At 53.0% G+C, this 18,614-nt stretch overlaps 13 protein-coding genes across 20 annotated transcripts; 6 read left to right on the top strand and 7 right to left on the bottom strand.

Moving 5' to 3' along the window:
- Nucleotides 1-3: 3 nt before the first annotated feature.
- Nucleotides 4-393, top strand: KVP18_000221 (uncharacterized protein; the record flags this gene model as incomplete). The annotated part of the gene is made up of 1 exon (XM_067952092.1): nt 4-393. One exon carries the CDS (start codon nt 4-6, stop codon nt 391-393), a length of 390 nt encoding a protein of 129 aa, XP_067811149.1.
- An 87-nt stretch (nt 394-480) lies between these two features.
- On the top strand, nt 481-2,013 carry KVP18_000249 (uncharacterized protein; the record flags this gene model as incomplete). Its single annotated transcript, XM_067952306.1, has 1 exon — nt 481-2,013. The coding sequence occupies one exon, from the start codon at nt 481-483 to the stop codon at nt 2,011-2,013; it is 1,533 nt and encodes a 510-aa protein (XP_067811194.1).
- A 19-nt stretch (nt 2,014-2,032) lies between these two features.
- KVP18_000255 (uncharacterized protein) lies at nt 2,033-2,956 on the top strand (the record flags this gene model as incomplete). Of its 2 annotated transcripts, XM_067952358.1 has the most annotated exons (2): nt 2,033-2,193; nt 2,221-2,956. In XM_067952358.1, the coding sequence occupies 2 exons, from the start codon at nt 2,033-2,035 to the stop codon at nt 2,954-2,956; spliced, it is 897 nt and encodes a 298-aa protein (XP_067811202.1). The 2 variants fall into 2 exon arrangements, with proteins under 2 accessions (XP_067811202.1, XP_067811201.1); XM_067952357.1 differs by lacking the exon at nt 2,033-2,193 and having other exon boundaries at nt 2,321-2,956.
- Nucleotides 2,957-4,718: 1,762 nt separating this feature from the next.
- Nucleotides 4,719-6,908, top strand: KVP18_000230 (uncharacterized protein; the record flags this gene model as incomplete). Of its 3 annotated transcripts, XM_067952161.1 has the most annotated exons (3): nt 4,719-5,631; nt 5,673-5,831; nt 5,860-6,908. In XM_067952161.1, the coding sequence occupies 3 exons, from the start codon at nt 4,719-4,721 to the stop codon at nt 6,906-6,908; spliced, it is 2,121 nt and encodes a 706-aa protein (XP_067811162.1). The 3 variants fall into 3 exon arrangements, with proteins under 3 accessions (XP_067811162.1, XP_067811161.1, XP_067811163.1); XM_067952160.1 differs by lacking the exon at nt 5,860-6,908 and having other exon boundaries at nt 4,779-5,631; nt 5,673-5,854; XM_067952162.1 differs by lacking the exons at nt 4,719-5,631; nt 5,673-5,831 and having other exon boundaries at nt 6,546-6,908.
- Nucleotides 6,909-6,931: 23 nt separating this feature from the next.
- KVP18_000227 (uncharacterized protein) lies at nt 6,932-9,052 on the bottom strand (the record flags this gene model as incomplete). The annotated part of the gene is made up of 1 exon (XM_067952135.1): nt 6,932-9,052. One exon carries the CDS (start codon nt 9,050-9,052, stop codon nt 6,932-6,934), a length of 2,121 nt encoding a protein of 706 aa, XP_067811157.1.
- An 83-nt stretch (nt 9,053-9,135) lies between these two features.
- On the bottom strand, nt 9,136-9,789 carry KVP18_000254 (uncharacterized protein; the record flags this gene model as incomplete). The annotated part of the gene is made up of 1 exon (XM_067952356.1): nt 9,136-9,789. One exon carries the CDS (start codon nt 9,787-9,789, stop codon nt 9,136-9,138), a length of 654 nt encoding a protein of 217 aa, XP_067811200.1.
- A 414-nt stretch (nt 9,790-10,203) lies between these two features.
- On the top strand, nt 10,204-10,515 carry KVP18_000231 (uncharacterized protein; the record flags this gene model as incomplete). The annotated part of the gene is made up of 1 exon (XM_067952170.1): nt 10,204-10,515. One exon carries the CDS (start codon nt 10,204-10,206, stop codon nt 10,513-10,515), a length of 312 nt encoding a protein of 103 aa, XP_067811164.1.
- Nucleotides 10,516-11,711: 1,196 nt separating this feature from the next.
- Nucleotides 11,712-13,014, bottom strand: KVP18_000260 (uncharacterized protein; the record flags this gene model as incomplete). 2 transcript variants are annotated; one of them, XM_067952390.1, is made up of 3 exons in its annotated part: nt 11,712-11,835; nt 11,863-12,043; nt 12,072-13,014. In XM_067952390.1, the coding sequence occupies 3 exons, from the start codon at nt 13,012-13,014 to the stop codon at nt 11,712-11,714; spliced, it is 1,248 nt and encodes a 415-aa protein (XP_067811209.1). The 2 variants fall into 2 exon arrangements, with proteins under 2 accessions (XP_067811209.1, XP_067811208.1); XM_067952389.1 differs by lacking the exon at nt 11,712-11,835 and having other exon boundaries at nt 11,859-12,043.
- A 473-nt stretch (nt 13,015-13,487) lies between these two features.
- KVP18_000244 (uncharacterized protein) lies at nt 13,488-13,724 on the bottom strand (the record flags this gene model as incomplete). Its single annotated transcript, XM_067952269.1, has 1 exon — nt 13,488-13,724. One exon carries the CDS (start codon nt 13,722-13,724, stop codon nt 13,488-13,490), a length of 237 nt encoding a protein of 78 aa, XP_067811183.1.
- Nucleotides 13,725-13,804: 80 nt separating this feature from the next.
- KVP18_000237 (uncharacterized protein) lies at nt 13,805-14,862 on the bottom strand (the record flags this gene model as incomplete). 3 transcript variants are annotated; one of them, XM_067952196.1, is made up of 2 exons in its annotated part: nt 13,805-14,149; nt 14,176-14,862. In XM_067952196.1, the coding sequence occupies 2 exons, from the start codon at nt 14,860-14,862 to the stop codon at nt 13,805-13,807; spliced, it is 1,032 nt and encodes a 343-aa protein (XP_067811171.1). The 3 variants fall into 3 exon arrangements, with proteins under 3 accessions (XP_067811171.1, XP_067811173.1, XP_067811172.1); XM_067952198.1 differs by lacking the exon at nt 14,176-14,862 and having other exon boundaries at nt 13,805-14,017; XM_067952197.1 differs by lacking the exon at nt 13,805-14,149 and having other exon boundaries at nt 14,161-14,862.
- Nucleotides 14,863-15,235: 373 nt separating this feature from the next.
- Nucleotides 15,236-17,143, top strand: KVP18_000240 (uncharacterized protein; the record flags this gene model as incomplete). Its single annotated transcript, XM_067952233.1, has 1 exon — nt 15,236-17,143. The coding sequence occupies one exon, from the start codon at nt 15,236-15,238 to the stop codon at nt 17,141-17,143; it is 1,908 nt and encodes a 635-aa protein (XP_067811176.1).
- A 69-nt stretch (nt 17,144-17,212) lies between these two features.
- Nucleotides 17,213-17,639, bottom strand: KVP18_000256 (uncharacterized protein; the record flags this gene model as incomplete). 2 transcript variants are annotated; one of them, XM_067952363.1, is made up of 2 exons in its annotated part: nt 17,213-17,518; nt 17,547-17,639. In XM_067952363.1, 2 exons carry the CDS (start codon nt 17,637-17,639, stop codon nt 17,213-17,215), a joined length of 399 nt encoding a protein of 132 aa, XP_067811203.1. The 2 variants fall into 2 exon arrangements, with proteins under 2 accessions (XP_067811203.1, XP_067811204.1); XM_067952364.1 differs by lacking the exon at nt 17,547-17,639 and having other exon boundaries at nt 17,213-17,443.
- A 406-nt stretch (nt 17,640-18,045) lies between these two features.
- Nucleotides 18,046-18,602, bottom strand: KVP18_000264 (uncharacterized protein; the record flags this gene model as incomplete). Its single annotated transcript, XM_067952436.1, has 2 exons — nt 18,046-18,159; nt 18,240-18,602. The coding sequence occupies 2 exons, from the start codon at nt 18,600-18,602 to the stop codon at nt 18,046-18,048; spliced, it is 477 nt and encodes a 158-aa protein (XP_067811214.1).
- Between the last annotated feature and the right edge of the window lie 12 nt (nt 18,603-18,614).

The raw sequence follows: 18,614 nt of genomic DNA, 5'->3' as shown, positions 1-18,614 counted from the left end.
AAAATGCGTCTTCTATCATTGCTAATTTCTGTCGCATTGGCTTCGCAGACCAAAGACGCCGAGCCTGCCGACTTTCAGTTGGCATTCCCTAGATCTGGTGGGTTACTAACCCTTCACAACCCCGTGGTGGGGGACTCTCTCGAAATCTCGCTTGTGAGCAACATCACTACGGGGTACGACTGGGAAGTTTCGAGTGCGAGGCAAGTCAAGTTGATCAGCCAAAACTACATCGAGAAACCTACGAAGATGAAGGGTGCTCCTGGCACTAGTGTTTTCCGTTTCGACCTGGAGGAGGAGCCTGCGGACGGCGAGCAGCTCATCAAGCTAGTCTACAAGCGATCCTGGACTGACGACATCGTTGCAGAGGCCCTCGTTGAGGTGCTGATGGACTGAGTGTTCAAATGGGTGGTCAATCCTTGACTTAACGCACATGAGTGACACGCACTGGTGTCTGTTTCGACTCCGAAGAATTGACGATTTATGTCGCTCGTCTGCAGTATCAGTGGCGAGTGTCCCCAGGAACCAGTTTTGGTTCCCAGAACAGGCCTCGTCTACGAAAAACGACTACTCAGGCAGTATCTGGAGGAAAATAACGGGCTTTGCCCCTCTACGGGTGACCCCATGGACATCGCGGACGCCATAGCTGTAAACGTCGACCCCGTTGTCAGACCGAGGCCCCCGAAAGCAGCCTCAGTCGGAGGGCTCCTGGGGCTTCTCCAGAATGAGTGGGACACTCTTATGCAGGAAACGTTCGTTCTACGCCAGCACCTAGACCAAATTCGCAGCCAGCTCTCGCAGTCACTCTACCAACATGAGGCGGCTTGTCGAGTAATCGCTCGCTTGCAGCGGGAGAAGGATGCGTTGCAGGCACAGTCTGCCGCCCTCCAGCAAGAAGTGGCTTCTCTGAAGAACATGGGATTCACTCCCAGTGAGCAGGGTTTGCCTGAGACGTTCCTCCAAGAGATAGAGGCCTCCTCCGTCAAGCTAACTCAATCTCGCCGGAGTCGTGGCATACAAGACGTCTGTCCGCGGTCCAAGTGGGCGAAGATCGAAAGTGGAGGCCGGTTTCAAACCCACCAGGCAGCTGCCAGCGTGTGCGGGGTAACCAGCGTGAAGGTCGTTCTGAACGAGAGCATCTCGGCCTCGCCAGTGTCTCTGTCAAGCGGGAGAGACGGATCTGCGACGCTCTTCGACCTCAATGAACGACAGGTAATCGCCTCGCTTATCGGACACACCAGAGCAGCATCAGAGGTAGTAGTACACTCAAAGCTGCCTATCGTGGCGACCGGATCCGCAGATAGGACGATTCGCGTCTGGTCTGGCAGGAAAACTCAGATGGGGAAAATGTCATTCAAATCAAGCCATGTCCTCCGTACCCACATCGGCGAGATTCTGTCCCTCGATCTGCACACGCTCGGCTCGCTCCTGCTTAGCAGCGCGGCCGATCGCACAATGTCTATCCATGATCTGGACAGTGGTGCATTGTACAAGGTCTACAAAGGCCTGGGATTCAACTACAACCGGGTGCAGGTCCACCCTGACGGAGTGATATTCGGGGCAGCCAGCCAGGGAGGCACTTTGGATATATGGGACATCCGAGAGGCCATATGCAAAGCCAAGCTGGAAGCGGACGCGGCAGTGGTGGATCTGGACTTCAGCCAAAACGGGTACTACCTCGCGTCCGGTGACGTCGCTGGCAATGTTAAGATCTGGGACCTCCGCAAGAGCAGCGTTGTACAGAGCCTGGCACTGGGACAACCAGTCTCCGGCGTCAGCTTCGACTACAGTGGGCAGTACCTAGCTGCCTCCGCGGCTGAAGGCATCGTTAAAATCTACAACTACGAAACGAAGCACCTCCTGTCTGAAGTCAACGAGATTCACCTCGGCTCCAACCCTTGCAGAGTGGGCTGGGGTCCTCGGGCCCAGTGGCTCCTCGCGGGATCTGCAGCCGACTCTGCCGTAGAGCTGTGGAGACCTGAGTGTGAAGCTGGTGCAAGCCAATGGCTTGAATAATTCTGATTACTGAATCTTTATGTGGAACCCTGTTCGAAATCTCCGCTTTGCTTGGAATGCACGGCCGTACATGTGGCGCTACATTCTATTAACCAAGACCATTACAATGTTGTCGATGACAATAGTTGTGATGTGCCTGGCCACTATTTTGATAGACCCGTCATCTTTCACAGACCACAGGTGAGTTCCCAAACGCTCTGCAACCAGCTGCAACTATCAGGACATATCGTCCCTCTCCAGCCTCACAACAGCAGTCACTGCCTCTACCGCCGTGATGGCTTTCAACAGTATGTTGTGTTACCTCCTGATGAACAAGTTCGTGAACATCACACAACCGGAGATAATGCACACAGGCCGCGTGGGAAGGTACATTGGGTGCATGATCAAGTATATACCGTGGGCCATAGTCCTCGCACTCATTCTGGCGGTCAGCCTCTCAGGAGGGCTAGGCATCATGCTCATTTTTGAGAGAACGTACGACATGGGTTCCTTAAACGACAGATGCCGTGAATCCTACAATGAAGCGGGCGCGATAGCTGTTGAGAATTGTCGGGCCTACTTTTCTGCTTGCGAGATCAACAATGACAAAATGAAGCAGTGCAGCAGTCCAGACTTCCAAGCGAAGCTGGAGTTCTGGTACTACCAAGTTCAGTATAGCCGCCCCCAGGAGATGTGCTTCGAGTATGACGCTGCCATCATTCCTGATGGGGCGTGTTCTGTGTCGCAGGAGCAATGCACGTTTTCCCCTGCGCGCTCATCACGGCTGTTTTGGGTTTACTCGGCTCTGCTCTCCTCACTGGTCACCCTGCTGAGTTTGATCGGCACGGTCTACGTTTTCATAATCTACGACACTCCAGCAGAAATATTCCTCTATCAGCCTGGATACGAATCACAGCACTTGGTATTCGTGGTAATGCGACGATTGGGGTTTTGGGCCAACTGAAGCACCTCTGTAGTATGCAAAGATAATTCAACGAAGCCTATTCTTCCCGCGAGGTTAGAACGCAGGCCTGCATGAGGCTCATGTGGATGGTTCCAGAAACCCGGCTGACTTTGTCGCAATTTGGGCTCTGAAGTCGGCGGAAACTGCCATTCTTTGCCTGCCGTATGGCAGTAAGGAGATTTCTGCCTACTGCACCAGCAACGCGGCGGTGGTCGCCCACCCGCCAACAGCTCTGTTGGTGTAGTGTGTGTCTCAGACTCACCTCTGTCGGATACTATGGAGCCAGTGGCACCCCACACGGAGGAGACGAAACTGGTCGAGGTCCTGTGAATAATTTCGTGATCATACATCTCACAAATCAATCTGAACGATGGAAGACAACAGGGGTAGCTGAACCGATTTGTTCCCCAAAACAGCGCACCCATCACCACCAACAAAATCTGCACTGATCTTGTGGAGTGACTTCTTCTGTGTCTTGTATGGTTGCTTGTACGAACTCGTGTTGGAGTTCTTATTTAGTTCGTGGTTGAACTCTTTGCTACCGAAGTGTTCGACAGCTTGATCTTTCTCTGACGAGGTTAGTCAGAATGGTGCCTGGCGTTGAACACTTGGCCATGAAGACATACTCAAGAGACCAGAAGGTCGGTCTCTACGGGTAAAGCCGATATCGAGTCTGACACCTTCTCGTGGTAACAGCGAGTTCAGGTTTCCTCAATAGTTGGAGAATTGCCTTGACATGTAAGTTGCTCCTGGAGTTCCTTAATGCTCTTCTCGATCTGAGTGAGCCTATCCGATTGAGCGTCGTCGGGTCGGGCTGCTTGTGCTGATGGTCGTTCGGTCTGGCGAGTAGTGACCGAGGGTACGGTTCTCCGTCCGTGACTTTTTAAGGGGTTGTCGGCTTCAGCGGTTCTAGCTCTGGACAGTCGGCTGGATGCACCAGCAGTCTCGCACCTCCTATTAAACTCTCTTCTTGTCTTCAACATGTGAGTTCGAGTAACCCAGTCTCAAAGGTATCTGATTGCTCAGATAAAGGCAATTCTTGTATCCGACTTCCCAATCAACCCTATGAGGATATGGTAGATCAGGTGACACTGATCTCGTACAATGAGCTTTTCACTGTGTGGATCTCACTTGATGGTACGAGCATTGCCGCTATGTTTCGGCCTACTGACCAAATGTCAAGTAGAAGAGGGACGTGGGTCTTTGCCGCAGAATCGGGCTCTGAGGCGTGGGTCCAAGGCGTCCCATGATGTCTGATTGCAGATAGATGTCCAAGTAGTCGGTTTTTTGGCCAGATTGGTTGTGGGTAGAGGGCCAATTTCCACAGCTGAGGGGGCTTTCGTTTCCAGAGTGTTGAGCTGCGTCTTTACCTGTTTTCCGCCGCCATGTGCGTAAGCGTGTAAAAAATCGTCAGTGTGGCATGCGTGTTCTTCGTAATGGCGGGGAGGGTCCCGCGTAGTTATGAAAGAATAAGGAGATCCTTTCGATCTCATACAGAAGTCCACAGAAGGCTCATCACGAATAGCCAGCAAAGGACGTATACGAGCCTCCGCTGACCTGTAGGCGGTAGTGATTGAAAGCCTGAGTAGAGGTCATCCCATTGCTCATCATGAATGAAGCGCAGACCATAATCCCAATGTCGCCTTGGACGAAAGAAAGATACAAACACACATCGTTCCTCTGTGTCATCTGCGACAGAGTCAGAACTCCCCTCAGGGATGGCAGACGGGGAACGAATAATTCTGATTATATCCGCGTCAATATGCTTTCCAACGGTGTGACAACGAACTCGACAGCCGCACACGTCATTATGGCTTCGATTATGCCGGCGGCAGTTGCGACATCCGACATCTGTGATGCCCCCGCCAGGTCCAAGTCTATGAAAAAGGTCTCGGCGTTGCTTCTCACCCCGTCGGCATCGACAATTCAGCCCTTCATTCCTAACCGTGGACGAAAACTTACTCTCGCAGGCCAACTCCGCCAAGCTATCAAAGGCCGCAAGCCAAAGTCAACTGTTAACCATGATGAGGTTGTTGCTTTCCTTTACAATGAAGAAGATCGGTTTACTGTAGTTCGACATAAGACCAGCGACGGCGACTGGATTGAGCGCTTGTGTGCCGCCTCTCCATCTACACCAGCGATCAGGGCGGCCCTCAAGCTGCCATATGACTATGATGAAACCGATGGAACCTATCTGGTGCCTCACAACCGTGGCCTCCGGAAATGCCCCAGCGCTATCACTCCAGTACATATTGGGACAGCAGCTTGCGCCCTGCACCAGCTGCACCAAAGAGGTTGGGTTCACAGGAGTATCTCTTTAGAGAATCTAGGGGAGGATACGACGGAGTTGGGGAAGTCGCTTACACTTCACAACTTCGAGAACTCCGCGCGCAGTTCAGGCGCAGCAGCTCGGCTCACCGACCAGTGGATGCTGGGGTTGGCCCTTTGCGCCTACGCTGGAATCAACATCTCCCATTGCATCGACAGTGCGCTTCCAAACAACAAACAGGACAAGATGTTCCAGGAGGACCGCAACGTCAACAGTCTGTTTACCGTGTGCTCACCTAAATTTATCGAAGAGGTGTCTCAATCCATTAGGAAGATCCTCCTTCGCGGCATCATCGGCGACGATTTCCACTCGAGAGATTTCGACGCCATCAAGGCAGATATTGGAGGTGAGCTCTAATGTCCTAGTACTCTATTATTCGTTTTTCAGCCGATTTAATCAATGTGCTTGACTCAGGAACTCGTATAACTTTGCAGTCCATGACCAACGAGTTTTCGCTGCATGAAATCCGACGCAAGGCCCGAAGTCAGAATCACCCTCTTTTGAAAACGTTCGACATCTCGTTGAAGAGTGCGTCAAACAGCATTGGTGAGGTTCTTCATCCCTATTGACGCAGTTCTTTTGGGGACGAGACCCCGACCTGGCTTCTGGTGCAATCATTGGTCTCGAGACCACCAACGCTACTTCCTTAGAGCGCTGATTGACCTGTTTGGCTGCGAGTATACTTTGGATAAGTTTCGGCCTAGCTACGAAGGGAGCGAGGATTGGCCTACCCCGTCTGCCTCTCCGTCGGCAGCTTCGGGCGATGAAAGCTTATCTGCGAGGAGTTCCGCTGGGCTGAAGTTCCTTGCCGACGAGCCTTCGAGGAAAAGCTTATCTGCGAGGCGTTCCGCTGGGCTGAAGTTCCTAACCGACGAGCCTGCGAGGAATCGTGTTCTGCGCCCCGTGTCTATGATACGTAGGCCGGACACTGCGGCTTCACCTACGGCATGGAACTGGGTCAAGAGTCCCACAATCTTACATACTACTTATGAAAAGGGTTTGGCAGTGCATTCACCAGAAACGGAATCTCAATACTCATTTGGGACGCCACCTGTCGCGGCTGATGAGGACTCGTACGACTACGCATTACCCTATGAGTCGGTTTCCCGAACGATCTGCGACAAAGGTTCTGTTTCACCGCTGGTTGCTGGAATTTCACAAATCGCGGAGCCGAAATCCCCCACCACTGTGTCGCCGTCCCTATCAGGAGCGCCATTGACAGGTGAGCCTTCGAGGATTCCCGTCGAGAAATTGTTCGGGATGTTCCCCGACTTGTCGATCCAGCTGATTGGAGGAGCCAACTCAGCCTCGATGCCGCCTCTGTCAACCTCCTCCATCCTGATGTCACCTTTTACTTTTCGTCGACTCTACCCCGCGATGGCGGCATTACACCAGCGTGGCTACTGCACGGTGCGCGGACCTCGCGACATGATTTGTTTTGACCCAGTCAGCAACCAACACCTTATCCGCACGACAGAAGTCGTTGCTGCCACAGCTGAGGAGCGGCATCGAGAAATGCTCTTGTTGGTCTCTACGATGCTGGGACATCTCGATAACGCAATTGTGAAAAGTATTGAAGGTATGGACCTTTTCAAGCGTACATTGGAGGCCCACCCTATTTGATAGTTTGCCAATTTTCGTTAAACTCATTGTGACCCTCGAGGTTTCTTAATTTTCTTGAGTGATGTTTTTGGTGTCTCTTGGGTGGCCTTTGCAGCCACTACTCCGGCAGTGGTGGCGACGTTCGCCATCTGATCTGCAGTGGGTCGTGGCTTAATTAACTCGTGCGAGGACTCTTGAATGCGGCCGAGGATGCCGTGTGTCCGAGGTTTGGCAGGCTCAGGCTCCAGAAGCTGTGGGGACTGGGCGGGAGTTTTCTCGCTGTCAAGCGAGACGTCAGCTGCTTGTTGTCGATTCAGCTCAGCGGATTCCTTCAAAATGTCGATTCGCGCAGCATCTGCCTTTACTCGGTCGGCCTTCGCACTCATTAACGCTTCCTCGGCAAGCCTCCTGGCGTCATCTAGTCGCTTCCTGGCTTCCTCTTCCGCATTTTTCATGGACTCTACGGCCTCGCGCTGCCTTGCAAGGATTTCCGCTTCCTTAGCAGCCCTCTCATCCTCTGCCTGAGCATGTCTCTTCTGGGCCTCATCTTCCGCTTCCTGAAGCTTTTGCCTAGAAGCGGACAGGGTGCGTTCCGTTTCCGCTTTTAGAGCCTCCACATCTCGCTCCATCTTCTCCCTGTCCGCTTCAAGCTGCTTGATGAACTCGTCCTTAAGGCGCTCCAAATCTGCCAACTGTCCCTCCTTAGCTTCTTTCAACGACTGCAGCTCTCTGCTTCGTTTCGCTTCTATTTCCTGAAGTTGCTTTGCTCTTTCGCTGGCCATGGCCTCCAATTCCTCGCGCCGAAGACTGTCCAGCTCCTCCTGCAACTGCCTCCTCAGCGCCTCCCACTCGGCCCTCTTGTCCGCTTCAAGGCGCTCTATGTCCGCCAGTCGTCTACGCTCCCTGGTCTGCATTTCGTCCATGACACCATCACGCTGGTCGCGGAGTTTTCGTTGAAACTCCTCAAACTCCAGTGCGATCTGATACTTGCGTGAAGAAAGGTCTTGAAGGCTGCTGTCCAGAAGCGAGCTCTTCGCGGAGAGATCTTCGATTTGCAGTCGGTATTGCTCGCTTAGGGCCTCTGCACTTGTTCGCTCCTTCATGGTCTCGCTAATCAATGCCTTCAGCTCATTTCGCAACCGAACGATTTCAGGATGGGTCTCCGGGTCCATGCTCACGTGACAATGTAGAGGGCACTGCGTGCACACTAGGCCGTGGACTTCAGCTCTGCAGCAACAGTCTACCTCTTTGCGGCTTTCTTCAATTGCTGCCTGAATCAAGTCCATGTTCTCGGGATTTAGAAGCAGGGGATCCTTTGCGCATAGTGCCTTCATGCGTTTCTGGATGGGGATGTTGTGCCATATTAAGCCGTTATGCAGCCACCTCTTGTCGTTCATGAAGACAGCAACCCACCGCAGGTCCGGCGGGCTTCTGCACCAGAGGGATCGATAAGACAGCCAGGATCTGTCAAGCGTGGCCGCTGCTTGAAAACGCAGGTCCAAAGGAATGTAAAGCCACTTATCCCGTAGCCCGATCCACAGTGGATCACCCGAGATACAGGCAATGACTTTGAGGTCGTAGGGGCTGTCGAACTCCACCAGTGAGGAGAGCGCGTCCATCTCTTGCTTGCTGGACGCAGGGGTCTCCGCCTCCAGACCGCGTAGGCGCCGTGCCACCGCCCAGCTAGGATCTCCCAGTACCTGCTTGATTTCGCGCCCTGCTTGCAGCAGCCTGCTGTCCAAAAAAGGAAGGCGGTCCAGCAGCAACAGGAACTCTGGCATCAATTCGACGCCTAGAATCTGGGGGTCCTTGGTTACGATGTTCACCAGCATGACCAGCCGGTCGATGAGCAAGTTGGCCAGGCGATCGTCCGGTAGCCCCTGCATCTCTTTCCGTACCAAGGCGTTCTGAGCTGATAACGCCTGATATTTCTTCTGGCTGTTGCGGAGCTGCTCGTCTTTGACTGCAGCCTCAAGCCTGAGGTGTTTCAACTCGGACTGTAGCTGCAGCTTCTCTCTCTTGATCAGGTGCACGTTCCCAACACTGGGTTGACAAATGCTGTCTCTAAGCGGCGGTCGAGACCGAAGACTGAGCGGATCGAATTCCCGAGTACGAATCCCCCTCACCAAACCGCAAGCCAGGTGCTCCTCTTGTCTCCCGTTCATGGCGAAACTATAATTCAACACGCACACGGCACTCGTGTAAACATCAGACGAACAGGAAAGAATAACTTGGAAACGGATCTACATTACTTCGAACGCGAGGACGACTTCAAGAACTTAAGGAACCTTCCAACACCGGTCGCCATCGTTCCCAGTCGGTGCTGATTACAGTCTCTCAACGACTGCTCCACCCGCTGTAGCAGCCGCAGCGTGTGATCGTTCTGCTCCAGCGCCGCAGTAACGTCCGCAGGCGTCCCGTCCCCCATGGGGCAACGAGCGAGCTTCTTGAGTGCGACGTCTAAGTTGGCATTGACCCAGTTCAAACGAGTTTTAGTATTCTTGATCTCCTTTGTGGAACGAAGGAGAAATGATTTCTTTATTTGGTCCGTGAGACGCAACTCCAATTGCTCCCTACTGCGTAGCAGATCCGCTACGTCCTGCAGGGCGATATGTAGCCTGTTCGAGTTCGACGAAGACTGAACTTCGTGGTTGACGACTTCGTTTTGGGTGAGGGCAGGTTGAGAAGAACCGACAGGAGACACCGTCGAAGGGTATCCTTTGCTTCCAACAGGAGATGCTGTTGGCTTGCGGATAGCGCTACCCATAGGCAAATACTGCCTCAACTGGGGATTGGGCTTCCACGTTACTGTGGCGAAGTCATCATCTTCAGCGTCTGACTCTATAACGACTTCCAATGGCTTGAATGTGCTGCGGCACTCCCCGATGCTGTAGTCTGGCATGCAAACCGATTGAGTAGCGTCTTGGACAATTTCCCCCGTTATGGTAGAGTATAAGGTGCTTTCAACGTCTCGAGAGACACACACGGCACCATTTGAACTGGATTTCGTCTCCCCGTCACATGGGACAGCTGATAGCGATAGCTGTGCATATTCGCAGCCGTGGCCGCCTACAAGAGCAGCCCTTCCATTTCGCATTTGCCACGTCGTTCCCGGAGGCGCAGGTGCAGAAATGTTGCAGGCACCGGCAATGCCACTTGCACACGTAATGAGAGGGTTGCTTCTTGTCGCGTCAGGCTGAACAATCGACAGCATCACAGGTCACTATAAAATGCTGTATTGTCTCAAGAACAGCACATAGGAGTAGTCTTTGGTTTACCCCACGCAGTTGTAGTCGCCGTTAATCGCATATCGACGATGAAACTATTGAGTGCGGCGTTGGCTGTGGCGGGCTGGTGCTCTCGGTGTCCCGATAGGTGCTTGCATAGGGGCATCGGCTACAGGTCTGTGTGCCGTACTAAGCCCTGTGGCACTAGTCGCTGGGTAAAAATGCCCAGTGCGGACGTTTGCGTGGACAACTGTCAACAGTTACGTAAATGCGAGTACGTCACGTGGGATCCTGCCAAGCGGCAGTGCAGGCTTTTCGGCTCCCATGTGAAAGCAGTTCGGGACCACCGCTACATTTCCGTTGACATGCACTGTGCTCACCCTGGTGTACGTGATCAGTGAGTCATGACGACGCTTCTCATACAGCCCTTGTGTGAGTCGAGAGGGCTATGACGGCCGTGACCTTTGGGTGGTGCGGTCCTTCTCAGTACAGACTTGCTGGATTAGTTGTCTTAGATGGTGGGGGTGCGAAGCCTTCACTTGGGATCAGCGAAATTATCGCTGTAGGCTTCTGCAGAACATTAATCGTGTGTTCGTATCCAGCACCCACTATTCCGGAAAGAAGTGGTGTTTCGCGAGCCACAAAACCCGTAGTACTGCGGACTATGGAGCTGCCCAGCCGGGCACTCTGGCTCCGTTACCCACTTTAAGCCCACTGCCTACCATACCTAGTGGAAACGGCAACACTTTGGCTCCGTTGCCCACTTTAGGTCCACTGCCTACCATACATAGTGGAAATGGCAGCACTTTGGCTCTGTTACCCACTTTAAGTCCACTGCCTACCATACATAGTGGAAACGGCAGCACTTTGTCTCCGTTACCCACTCTAAGTCCACTGCCTACCATACATAGTGGAAACGGCAGCACTTTGTTACCCACTTTAAGTCCACTGCCTACCATACCTAGTGGAAACGGCAGCGCTTTGGCTCCGTTACCCACTTTAAGTCCACTGCCTACCATACCTAGTGGAAACGGGAGCACTTTGGCCCCGTTACCCACTTTAAGTCCACTGCCTACCATACCTAGTGGAAACGGGAGCACTTTGGCCCCGTTACCCACTTTAAGTCCACTGCCTACCATACCTAGTGGAAACGGGAGCACTTTGGCCCCGTTACCCACTTTAAGTCGACTGCCTACCATACCTAGTGGAAACGGCAGCACTTTGGCCCCGTTACCCACTTTAAGTCCACTGCCTACCATACCTAGTGGAAACGGCAGCACTTTGGCCCCGTTACCCACTTTAAGTCCACTGCCTACCATACCTAGTGGAAACGGCAGCACTTTGGCTCCGTTACCCACTCTAAGTCCATTACCTACTATCCCTGGCCTCTTACTGATTCCCAACGTGGCCCTGCCGCAGTACGACAATTGACCAGCCCCGCCCTTGCCAGGGGGTTAATTGCAACTTGTAATGCTTTAACGTTGTGCTCTGCTATTGCAATCTTTTAATCTGTAATGCTTTAACGTTGTACCCTGCAAACTTCGGGGCAATGTTTGTGGAGCCACTGGTACACACGAGATGATAGCCGCTACTAGGACTAGTAAGTCACAAGAGAACCAAGGAAGCCGCTACCAGCGCACATCCCACCTTCATTGCTGGTTGGAGGCTTCATCCGGCAGAGATACCCTTCTGATACGTTTACGACGCGCGTGCCTTCGTGCCTGGTGGAAAACCCCGACTACACTCACACCAGTAGACATCCGTAGATTCCGATTTCGTTCTGCACAGGCTGGCCGTAGTAAAAAGGCTTGCCGTCGCGAACCTCGACCAACACAGTGGTTTCGGCAGCGGCCTCTACGCGTTGCATGAGCACCCAGTCACTGCCTTTAGAGGGGTTCTTCAATATTTCAGCCAGCATAGGAGGGATGTCTGAGTGTAGTGAACTCGTCTCGCCCACCGTCGCCGAACAAATTGTTTCCGCCACCCTCCTTACAAGGTTTGAGGACGAAATCCTTGGGAGAAGCCAACGCCTTCTCTACGATTGAGCTGTCGAGTGTGGGATCCCCCTGCAGCGCGGTCACCGCCATTATCCGATGGACGGCATCGTCAGACATTCCTAAAGCTCGCAGGGTTTCGTCTTGGGCCAGCAGGGACTGCACGCTCTTGGAACCTGTGAGCTGTTGAGGTACTGACGGGCACTTGAAGGCTCGCGACCTCTCTATCACCTCGCGAATGTTCCACCATGTGGAATCAGTGTCGGCGTCTTCAGCGTAACCCGATCTAAAGTACACCACTGACACCTCGAAGTTGTGGTGATGATCCTCGCAGCAGCAACAGTTGTGTCGTCTCAAAATCAGCCGGTCCTCCTGAAGAAAGAGGTCCCCCCGTATGAAAGCCTCCTTCAGTTGAGCAGCGCTCAGATACAAGCTGAGATCAGGTGGAAGGTTGCTAGTTTGGTCAATGTGATTGGTCCCGCTCAAGTCGCCCACGGTCAAGATACCAGTTAAATTGCCGGATGCAGGTCGATACATTTCATGTGCGGCCTGCAGATGACGCTGAAGGGTTTGTTGGCCATCAGTGGTCTGGTGATTGTCTGGGGACAAACACCTGCACGTCGCTGGGCAGCACCCGTCTTGGCAGCAGCCGTAGGAACTCAATGTCAGCCTTTGCATGTTGGATTTGTGCAGTTCTACTACCTTCCCTGACAGGTGGTGCAAGCTGCAAGCAATCAAATTCATCTCAACTTGGCGGGGGCCGTCGGCTCCAACGAGGTAGTCACTGCGGGTAATGTAAAGTCGGTTGTCCTGTTTTACATTTCGGCCTCCCGATCCGTACACACTCTCCGATATCCTCAACAGCCGCTGGAGGAACGGATCTGACTTAGCCGCGGGTGCGACCATTGAGTGAAGGAGGCTCGTCTCGCAGGTGAGTCGGTCGTAGAGCTCCTGGAAGTCAAGCGTCACCTGACGAAGATCGTTGAAGACGGTTTGGGGGAGCTGGAAACAGAGTCATGAATGAAGGCGATAGTAAAACGCACAGCAACAGGGAACAGTGAATGGGGCACCAACCAATTCTCGAAGCCCTTCAACGATGTGTGCACAGAACCTCGAGGAAGGAACATCCCAAGGGACATGGCGTGGAGCAGCGACAGTATGCGAATGTGAGAGCATTCCTGGTTATCATTGGATGAAATGGTGTTCACAAGAGTGATCGGCAGGAACGAGACTCTCCTCGAGGACACGCAGGGAAGCTTCGGAGTGCAAGGTGCAACGCCTACAATCGCGTTGGGCATCTGAAATGGATTTCCACATTATGAGACAGTTGAAACGCGATTCTGATCACCATTAAGTTACAAGGTCACTGTCATCCCTATTTAACATGCTTCACTGACAACTTCGTCTTTGGGCGGCATGATCTCTCGCATAATTTCTGCGTCGTACTCATTTCCTAAATAGTGAATGTTGTAGAAGCAAGAGCTGAGCAACGCCAGACGCCGCAAGCTCTGAGGGGTGGTGTCGGGGTTCTGTCGCACCCACGTGTCAATCCACTCGTTGCGGCAGCGGTGCTGCGCGTCCGACTCCCAATGCCGTTGCCGTCGGATCTCTTCCATAAATGCTCTTTTTCTGTTGCCTGACCGCCCAGCAGGTCCTATGGTTCTATTACCATCGATACATACAATAAACATATCCGTCAGGGACTCTCGTTGTTGTTCACCCCAAACGTGGAGTCCTGCAGGCGAATGTCCTGTTGAACTTCGCCATCAACAGGAACGACCAGTAGTGGCGTCCCCTCTGCATCGAATCCCGCCTCCTCGACTCGGGCCTCGTCCAGCAACTCTCGATAAGTCATGAACTCCGTCCCCGTTCCTCCGGCTTTTACGATCTTCTGCAGGCTTGTTACCATCGAAAGGAAATAACAGAACAGAGTGAATATCAGCGCTATGCACGTCTGGTGAATGACCACCAATTCTGACGCACCACCGGTGGATGTCAGGTCATCAGCCCGCGTCAGAAGGCCATGGAACAGCGCCAGAGTCTGATTATGGTTCAGCCAACTCTCACAATGAATATTAAAAGAAGAATCGAGCAGTTGATCTCGAGGACGAACCGCGACGCCTTGATGAGTCCATATGCGCCCCCGAACCCGCTGCACACCAAACAGATCCCTGACAAAAAGAAGAAGGCGTAAAACAGGGCCAGGTCCACCTTGACTACCGCCAGATTGCTCGTGATAAAAGCGTTGATGATGTCCAGGCAGTCGCTGCCGGAACACAGAGGAGCGTTGAGTTGCTCCGATGCCACACGTGCGAGCTGGTACACGGCTTGGGCGATGGAGTTCGCAGCTTGAGCCAAAGCCACGAACGTGTACGCGCAGTAGCCGGCGATGCAAAGTATATGCAGGACGCCCGCAAGGCGCACTCCATGCCTCACGCTTAGCGAACAAAAAGCAGTCTTCTGGTTCCCGCAACAACAAAAAACGCTGAAGCAGCAGCACATATCTTTTGTAAATATGGACAAATCTAAAGAGACTTCACATCTAGAATAGCTCGTGTCCACTGCCGACAGGTCTGCATACTGGGCAGCTTGAAGTGCTTTGCTAAACAACAGTATTGCACAAATCATGTTGCCATCTTCATCAGGTCTGGATTTCTCTGACCCTGCATCGAAGTCAACGATCCAGCGGGTACTCTCCAGTGTGAGCGAGACTCTATCGCGCCTGCACTCCAGCACGGGTGATTTAGCTCCCATTGCCAAGATACAGGTGCAGGGCTCGCTGCAGATTCGGAAGGTGCACTCGGCGGGGAACACGTCATGGCACCAGCTGCCCGCTGAAAACGTGGTCAAAATCAATGATCGTTATGTGGAGTTGGGGCCGAAAACCTCTTGGCGACTACTGATAACTGGAACCGACCAGGCTGGCACAAAAGTCAGAGACATCGTGACTGTGAAGCACCCCATGTCATCCAAAACTACTCTATAGCGAGATCAAAACTACATTGAGAGAGATTACTCCGTCAAGCGAGTTTTATTCCGCCAAACGCAGAGGCGGACTCGCCTGACAGAGTGGCTGACCTAGGGCCGCTAGGGACGTTGAACGGAAAATCGCCGAAATCTGGGGCAAATGAAGCCACGACCTGACCGAACTTCGAGGCCGCCGCCGCAGTTCTTCGTCGACACTCAACGAGGCGAGGTGAACGAACTTAAACAGACCCTCCAACGGCTGGCCGCCAAAAGCGATCCTGACAAGCTGCGAGAGACAATGAAGCGCGTAGTGGTCTGCATGACCGTGGGCATGGATGTCTCCAAGGTCTTCACGGAAGTCGTGCTGGCCTGCGCCACCACGGACATCGTCACAAAGAAGATGATATACTTGGTCATCACCACTCACGCGGAGGTTTACCCAGAGCTGTCTCTTCTCACCGTCAACACGCTGACCAAGGACAGCCAGGATGTATGCCCCTCCATTAGGGGTCTTGCGCTGCGATCGTTGTCTTCGTTGAAGCTGCCCATGATCAGGGAGTATCTGGAACCGTCTCTGAAGCAGGGTCTCAGGGACGCATCGCCAATCGTGAGGAAGGCTGCTTGCATGGGATGTGTAAAGCTCCACGCCTTAATATCATGCCTGCCTGGGGAGTTCCAGGAGTTGCTGACTGAGCGGGCGTATGACCGTAATGTACAGGTCGGCGTGGCAGCACTGCAGGCGCTGAACGAAGTGAGCGGTGGGCAGTTCGTCATGCCTCGCGCAATGGCCCACCACTTTGTGCGGAATATTAGCCAGGCGGAATGCTGGCAGCAGTGTGTCATTCTTGATTTTCTGGCCAACTACGTGCCCGAAGACTCGCAGGAACCGTGGGACATCATGAACGCTCTCGAGGACAACATGCAGACCAACAGTCCTGCGGTGGTGGTCGCTACCAGCAAGGCCTTCCTTTGCTTGGCCGGAGAGGACAAGCTCCAGCAGATCATCCAGCGCATGCGAAGCCCTTTTCTGGGTCTCAGTGTGACCTCTTCTGATGAGGAGGCGTACTGTATCCTCTTACATCTGCGCTACCTCTTAATCCGCGGAGGCCAGGAAGCTGCCCAATCGTTTGCAGATGATTATCAGACCTTTTACTTGCGCCATTCAGACTCGTCATCCCTGAAACGGGTCAAATTGGAAATCCTTCCTCTGATCGTAACTGAGAAGTCAGGTCCCGACTTGACGCGGGAGCTATATGACTCCGCAATCGCCGAGAATCGCCCAGAAGTCCAACGTATGATCGTGGCTGCCCTTGGGCATGTAGCCACCCGATCACCCTCATGTCAAGATGTTGTTTGGAGTCGGATATCTGACTTGCTTGACAGCGGAATACCTACTCTCGCGACAGAAGCGTTGCAAGTCCTGTGCACTGCCGCGCTTACCCGAGTGTCTTTGATCTCGGTGGTGGCCAACTCAAGCTTCTCTCGCGGAGCAATTGGGAAAGTCACTTGTGAGAAGGCGCTGATAGCATTTCTCACTCTCCTTGGATCTCATCCCTCGGAATTCGCTTCAGCACCGTACTGGGTGGAGTCGGCAATTGAATTGTACTGCGATGGTATAGATGTGTGGCGCTCCACACCTGTGACTCTCGCCCTTCTAGGTGCCACCACCAAGATTTTCTTGATCCGCGCCCCTGAAATGCAGCCTGGTCTGGGTTTGCTTCTCGAAGAGATTCTTAACGGAGAGAATACCCCATTCTCTGTGCGTGACCGCGCCCTCTACCTCCACCGCTTCCTGGAAACGTCCACAAACATGCTCCGGAGCCTCCTATTCACCGACGATTCCTCCACTCCACCACCTCCCTCCTGCAAGGTGCCACTTTTCGAGTACAACTCCCTCTCGGTAGTCTTCGACAAGCCTATCAGCGAGTTCATGACAACGACGCCCCTGTCTCTCGCTGGCAGACGAAATCTAGCGTTGGCTATGGGAAAGTCGCAGCTGCCTCCGAAGACAACAAAGCCTCTGGAGCAGAAAGATGCGAAGGATGTGGAAACTGTATCGTTGCTGTGAGTGGTTTTTGAAACTGGTAGTTGTTGGTTCGTACTCGCTGTCATGATATACATACATGCAGTGTTAACTTCAGCCATCCAAGTAGTCTGCCAGAACTCCAAACGCCTTCTCGATGTCATCGGGTTCCCATCCCTCCTGAACGAACCAGTGCAGGAAGGCTCTGGACCTCCAAAGCTTTCTGGCATCTACCAGAGAAGAGCTGATGGCCTCGCGACACTCCGCGCCAGACTTGAGCCACACCACGGTGTTGAGACCCTCACAGGGAGTCACTGATATCAGACCGTGGCGTGCTCTGTCCATCAGTAGTCGAGATTTCTCCAGCAGTTCGCGAGTCAGACACGGCACGCGGATGGACAGGGATGACACATCAGGTAGCTGTGTGGATGGTCTGGTGTCTCCTCACGACATGCATATCGGGGCCCAAGAGGGAAGCTAGGCCTCTGGCAACCAGTCTTACCAGAGCTACGGCTGGTCGACCTGAATCCAGGTGAGCCATGGAGCAAGTCAATAAGCTGGAGTCTTGATGAGTGTAGACTGTCGATCTCACGTTTCAACGCTGTCGCTTGTACAACACTCTTGAAAGTTGAATTTGACTTCAGGGGTCGCCTGTCACCGCTGGGGATAAATTATATGGACCGCCCATGTTGGAGGCTCACGCAGTTAGTTCCAAGAGTGCCGAGGCTGGTAGGCTCACTGAGAGGTTACGCTTCAAATGCGGTCCTAGCGACCAACGATGCGGATCGCGGTCTACATATCGAACCTCAAGCATCCCTACCGCATGCTTTGCCGCTGACAAGAATAGTTGGAGTTCCTTCTTCGATAATTCGAGACAGAGAAAACAGACTTAAAAGAGGTGAAAAGGATTTAAACAAATGATTCATATTTAAAAAAACTGATAACGATTACCAATTGTACGGTGCCACGACGGAGTGGTTTTCGGAGAAGCCCGCCAAGCAGCATATTCTCTCGTTGGAAAACGACTCTATCAGCCGCGAGCTTACGCCGGATGCGAACCCCTCGGCCAGAGAAAACACTGGTAGCATTACCTGCAGACTGTTAAGTGGGAAGACATGGTAGAAAAAGAAATAAGCCTTACCTCCGCCCGCTCCGCAGACTCCAACTCTAGCCGAACAGCGTCGACGACTGGAACGAAATCCTGCTTGTAGGCTGTCATACAGTTATCCTGGCAGCTCTTGCCCCAGACGGCGCCCCTAAGGCACCGATGTTCCAGGCTATGGACGAGAGACCATGCCTCACAGTCGACCAACACCGACCTAGCATAGGGGTACTTGAGATTCAAGTGGAAGAACTTTCGGTAAGGATTCCGTGTGATACAGCTGGGGAAAACCCTCTGGTCTCTAGGAATTGTTTCGTGAAGCTCAACTGACAACGTCCTCCAGAAGAGCGAAGCGATGTCATTCCCAGTTCGGCCGATTTGAATAGTGACGAACTCACCCATGCAAATAGAATT

This window comes from the organism of the source record quoted next (assembly GCF_019968955.1).
Source record: "MAG: Porospora cf. gigantea A chromosome Unknown PgA_NODE_23_length_67860_cov_337.782, whole genome shotgun sequence".
NCBI lineage: Eukaryota > Apicomplexa > Conoidasida > Eugregarinorida > Porosporidae > Porospora > Porospora cf. gigantea A.
This window is presented reverse-complemented; position numbering and strand designations above follow the sequence as displayed.